At 36.2% G+C, this 6,288-nt stretch overlaps 1 protein-coding gene across 1 annotated transcript; it reads left to right on the forward strand.

Moving 5' to 3' along the window:
* Positions 1–4,833: 4,833 nt before the first annotated feature.
* On the forward strand, positions 4,834–5,763 carry LOC119520705 (olfactory receptor 1013-like). The gene has a single exon (XM_037818687.1). The coding sequence runs from the start codon at positions 4,840–4,842 to the stop codon at positions 5,761–5,763; it is 924 nt and encodes a 307-aa protein (XP_037674615.1). The 5' UTR covers positions 4,834–4,839.
* Positions 5,764–6,288: the final 525 nt, after the last annotated feature.

The raw sequence follows: 6,288 nt of genomic DNA on the forward strand, positions 1-6,288 counted from the left end.
AGTAATGACCCCATCCCATTTCTGATTTTATTTGGATCTTCTCTCTTTTTGACCTTGTCAGTCTAGCTAAGAGTTGGCCAATCTTCTTGATCTTCCCAAAGAAACAACTTTTGGTTTTATTTTTTCTCTCCATTGTCTTTTTTTCTCCAGATCATTTGTTTCTGCTTTATCTTTGTTATTTCTTTTCTTCTACTACCTTTAGGGCTACTTTGCTGATCACTCTCTGGCTCTTCAGTTGTTTGGTTAGGTCTTTGGTTTTAGGTCCTTCTTCATTTTTAATGTGTGTATTAGAGCTACAAATTTTTCTCTCAGCATCACCCTCACAGCATCCCATGGGTTTTTATATGTAGTGTTCTTGTTTTCCTTTGTCCCTAGATATTCACCAATTTCTCTTGCAATTTCTTCTTTGACTCACTGATTTTTTTAGGAGCGTTGTTTAACCTCCATGTATTTGTGAGTATTCTGGTTCTTTGGTGGTTATTGATTTCTAGTTATATTCCATTATGGTTAGAGACTGTACATTGACTAATTTAAATCATTCTAAATTTATTGAGACTTGTTTTGTGACCCAGCATATAATTTGTCCTGAATAACATTCTATGAGCACTAGAGAAGAATGTATAGTCTGGTAATTTGGGATGTAATGATCTATATATGTCTCTTAAGCTTAATTCATGTATTAAATTGTTTAGGTTCTCAATTTCCTTATTGGCTTCCTGTCTGGTTGTTATTCATATAGAAGAGAATGGTGTAGTGAATTCACCTGCTATTATTGTAGAAACATCTGTTGCTCCCTTCAGTTTTGCCAATATTTGTCTCATGTACTTTGGAGCAACTAGATTGGATGCATAAGCATTTATCATTGTTATTTCTTCTTGGTGAATTGTCATTTTTATTAATATATATTGTTCTTCTTTGTCTACTATTACATCTTTGCATTTCAAGTCTATTTTGTCTGATATTAGTATAGCTAACCCTGCTTTCTCTTGGCTGCAGCTAGTATGGAATATTGTTTCTGTCTTTTGCTTTCAATCTTTTGTGTCACAGGGTCTATGATGAGTCTCTTGTAAACATGATATTGATGGATCATAATTGTAATCCATTCTGAAAGTCTGTATTTTTAATTGGGGAGTTTAATCCATTCACATCCAAAGCATTCAAAATTATTACTGTGAAAGCAGTTCTTGAACCAACCATTTAACCTTTGGTTTTTCTTAGATCTATTTCCTCCATACTCTTTTTCCCTTTAAGTCACCATTACTAATGCTCTTCAGTTCTATGACCTTCTCCAGACCTCTCTCTATTGTTTTTTTTTTTTTTTTTTTTTTTTTTTTTGTCCTCAGCTGATAGAACTCCCTTTATTGTTTCTTGCAGGGCAGGTTGCTTCTTAACAAATTCTCTCAGCATTTGTTTGTCTGAAAATTTTAAACTCTCCCTCAAATTTAAAGGATAGTTTTGCTGGATAAAGAATTATTGGCTGACAAATTTTCTCTTTCAAGAACTTAAATATTTCATACCCATTGCCTGCTTGCCTCCATGGTGCTTGCTGAATAGTCAGTACTCACTTATGTGGTTTGCCTTGTATGTGTTGAAACACTTCTCTCTTGCTGCTTTCAGGACTTTCTCCTTCTCTTTAGCATTTGATAATTTTGATTAGTATGTGTCTCAGAGTGGGTCTATTTGGAATTGTTTCTTTGGAGTTCATTGGGCTTCTTTGATTTGCATATTTATATTATTTATAATGGTTGGGAAGTTTTCTCCAACTATATCCTCAAATACTCTTCCTAGCCCATTATTATGCATCTCTTCTCCTAATAGGACATCAGTGATAGTTATTTTTGTGTTCTTCAAGTTGTCTTTCATTTCCCTGAGATCTATTACTATTTTTTTAAATTTTTTTTTCACCATTTGTTCTATTGTGCATTCACATTCAATTGCATTGTCCTCTAATTCACTTATTCTTTCCTCTGCCTCCTCAAATTCTGCTGTTCTATGTCTCTAGTATATTTTTAATTTGAGCCACAGTATCCTTTATTTCTTTAAGATCAGCTGTTTTTAAATTTATGCTTTCAAAATCTTTATGCTTTTCTAGAGTCTTCATGACATGCTTTATGTATTTAGCCAACCAATTGAAGTTGTTTTGGAGATTTGTATGTATTTTTTGATTAATTGCTCTGATTTCTGTGTCCCCTCTGGCCTTTTAATTTGGTCATTTGCCTTCCCCATATCTTTGTAGGTCTTCATGTACTTTGGAATGTTCTGCTGACTTCTGGGCATTAGCTTATATTGATAAGGTTATTTTGGGAAATGCAGGACTACCTGGACATTTATTTTAAAATTGGAAGAACCACACCTTACTGGAGTGCACTTTCCCTGTCTTCCCAGCAGATGGTGCACTTGAGTCTTCTCTTACACTCAAGCCAGGTTTTCCCCAACTATACCTGCACACAGGGCATTGTCTTAACCAGGTGCAAATCCAATCATTGCACCAGTTCTCCTTGTGCACAGGTACTACCAGCCCTGGTGGTAGAAGGAGGCACTGTGCAGTTCAGCAAGAAGTATGTATAAGGGTACAGTTGCTCTGGTGATTCACAGGTCTCCAAGTGGATCATTCTTGGGCTGTTGATGTTTCATGTTACACCCTCCAGCTCAAATGTTCCCTGGTCTCCACCTTCCTGTGCCCATGAGCCTCTAGGGTAAAGGGGTGGGTCCTGGTGCTTCCATGTGGCACCTTCACTTATCCCCACCTCTTGCCTGTGCACACTTCAGTCTTCTGTAGAGGAAGGGTAATGGGGTCAACAGATGTCCACTGTTTCCTGAATTCCCTCATGAGACCTCCTGACCACAGGTCTAAGGAGGATTATCTCCCCAGCTAATTGCTGAGATGGTACATGGGAGTGGATAGCTGCTTCCCCCTCCTCAACCACAGAGCTCACAGCTGCCATTCCTGGCACAGTCCCAGTTGAATAAACTCACTCCATCCTTTCATATGTAATTTCTCAGCTTTTTCATCCAAGTCTCCATTATGTTTTGTAGAGGTCCTTTGTTGGCCACTCATACACTGGGACTGCTATCCTGAGCATTTTCTGCATTTTCTCCAGTTTCTTCTATGGGGATAAGTTTGCCCTGCCTCTCCTATTCCCCCAGTGTCCCAGAAGACTGAAGGAACATTTTTGAAGTATGTATTGCAATAATTGGTCATCACAACAATTGGGAGCTGTACTGGATATAAAATATGTAAAACACAAGGATAATACTTGTCCTGGATGTGTGAGATAGCCTCTTTCAAAGAAAAATTTCCAAAATCTGACCTCCAATGCCTTCTGTAAAAGACCTTTAGAATTATGAATTTGAAATCTATTCCTCCTCAAACACAAAGTATGTTTGATGTATTTTAATATATACCCATTTTTCTAGGAATGCAACTATGAGAAAAATCAAAAGAAGATTTTAATTGGCTTGTTTGAAAGTTTTTACCCAGAAATGTTTACTATTGTAGAAAAAGATTATATACACACAAAGAATATTTTTGAAATGTAATGTATACTATCTTGCACAGGATTTGAAAATAGAGGAAAGAATTTTATTTGTTTTCTTAGAACTTTATCAAAAATTATTCAACAAATTGGGAAAATCCTATGACCAATGTTAATGCCATTCCTGATATTTCAGTAATAAATATATTCATTTTGATTCTACATATATGTGCATCTGACTATTTCAATAAATTTCATAGCATTGACATATTAAAATGTACCTTATTTTATTGTAGTTCCTATCTTATACAGGTTATAATATGATAATTGGATTAAGAATGCTCTCTATACCACCTTTTTGTTACAGATAGGATAGTCCCATCCGTCGATGTATGTATTTATTTGTATTTGTAGGTAATTTAAATAATTGATAAATTTTGTTTGTGAAGTATAAAGAAGGTAATAAAAATATCTGTTAAATGAAGGATATTTTTTAATTTGATAGGTCAGAATTATTGCTACAAAGATAAAAAATTAAGATATTTCTTTTTTGGGAGCTACAGACATGGCTAATTAGACAGACTGTAAAATAATTCTATACTCCAGATATTTACCCACAAAAGACTCACATTCAGTTTATTGAAGATAATGGGATAGATTTATTTCTTTGTCTCCACTCTGTAATTTCACCCTGATTTTCAATATAGTTTCCTACTGTTGCATTTATGGTGATTGTACCAAAATCAGAGAGGAGAACTTCCAGTGGGTTTACAAAAGGGGAGAATGTCATCACATGGTGAACCATAGGGAACTTCCAAATTTTTGGAGATATTTACAAATTATAGATTTTGAGCAGGAAAATTGGGGAAGGCTTGCTTGCTTATGCCTAAATGTAATTGATTATCCCAATTTGTTTTCTCACAAAAACAATATTTTTTTCTTAAAAAAATTTAACATTGTCTGAAAGTTCTTCCATATTTATTTATTTGTTATTATGCACCTCTCCATTCTAGACTAAAAGCTCCATAAGAGTAAGGGCCCATGTTGTTATCCTCACTACTGAATCCCAGGGCCTAGAAAAGCACATGGGGCTCAATAAAAATGTTGTGGAAAAATGAATAGACCCTACCAGCATTATGGCATTCTTCTTTAAAAATCATTTTACAGAAAGGAATATATTGAGGTTCAGAGAACTCCATTCATCTGTCAATGACAGGAAAGATTCCTATACAGAGTTCCCTACTTCTAAAACCTGCAGCCTTAAACATAACATGTGGTCCTGTTTATAGAAAACTTTCATTTGATACCTAGTGAGGGAATTAACTCTCCTCTACTCCATTTGTAGGTGATATCTTCTTTAGCCATGGAGAGAGGCAATCACACTGTGAATGAGTTCATCCTGCTGGGCTTCAGCAATGACCCAGTGTTGCAGTTGATCTTATTTGTGGTGTTCCTATGTATGTACTCAGTGACTGTACTGGGAAATACCACTCTCATGGCACTCATCTGTAATGACTCCTGGCTCCACACACCCATGTATTTTTTCATTGGGAATCTGTCTTTCCTGGATCTCTGGTATTCCTCTGTCTATACCCCAAAGATCCTAGTGACCTGCGTCTCTGAAGACAAGAGCATCTTCTTTGCTGGCTGTGGAGCTCAGTTCTTCTTCTCTGCTGGGCTGGCCTTTACTGAGTGCTACCTGTTGGCTGCCATGGCTTATGACCGTTATGTTGCCATTTCCAACCCACTGCTTTATGCTCAAGCCATGTCAAGGAAATTGTGCATTTGTTTAGTGATATGTTCCTATACTGGAGGCTTCGTCAATGCAGTAATAGTGACCAGCAACACATTCACATTTGATTTTTGTGGTGGCAATGTAATTGATGACTTTTTCTGTGATGTCCCTCCTCTGGTGAAGTTGGCATGTGATGTGAAAGAGAGCTACCAGGCTGTGCTCTTCTTCCTCCTGTCCTCCAATGTCATTGCCCCCACTGTGCTCATACTGGCCTCCTACCTCTTCATCATTGCTGCCATCTTGAGGATCCACTCCACACAGGGCCAATTCAAAGCCTTCTCCACCTGCTCCTCCCACTTGATTTCTGTCACCTTGTATTATGGCTCTATTCTCTACACCTACACTCGCCCAAGTTCTAGCTATTCCCTTGAAAGGGACAAACTGGTCTCTACATTTTACACTGTGGTCTTCCCCATGTTGAACCCCATGATCTACAGTCTGAGGAATAAGGATGTGAAAGAAGCTCTGAAAAAACTCTTCAAGTTAACATAATCTGAGATTTGAAATGACATAAATTAATTAAATAATTTCTAAGAGATAATGGAAAACTCTCAGTGGAAGGTTGGAGAACTTAGGTAAAAAACAAGAATTTTGTCTATTAAAGGAATTTCACTAGAGTAATTTTACTTCTTTGTTTTCGTGTCTGTTTTATTTTAGGGATCTGACTTTCATATATACTGTAGAAAATGGATTGTGCTTGATATTACCATATATTTTTAAAAGCACTGTTTTGATTTAATACAGAATAGAAGAATATATTGTACATCTGGGATCTCAAAGAATTAAATTTGATATGACTATCTACTCTAAAATCATCATTTATTTTCCCACTAATGGATTTGATAATAAGTGAATGGGAAGAAAATTTAATGGATTATTGATGTTTCTGGAATGTACTCTATCCCTCTACTCAAGGACTCTCAGAGCATCTGTGATGATAGAAGAATAAAAATGTTAAGAATATTGTGATGAAAAAAGAGAGGGCAGTGAAGAATTGGGAAATAAATGCAAGTGAAA

The sequence above is a fragment of the Choloepus didactylus genome, chromosome 26, assembly GCF_015220235.1.
Source record: "Choloepus didactylus isolate mChoDid1 chromosome 26, mChoDid1.pri, whole genome shotgun sequence".
NCBI lineage: Eukaryota > Metazoa > Chordata > Mammalia > Pilosa > Megalonychidae > Choloepus > Choloepus didactylus.

What these genes read in the sequence shown, in the direction of transcription:
- LOC119520705 (XM_037818687.1), top strand. Translation starts at nt 4,840, where the DNA reads ATGGAGAGAGGCAATCACACTGTGAATGAGTTCATCCTGCTGGGCTTC.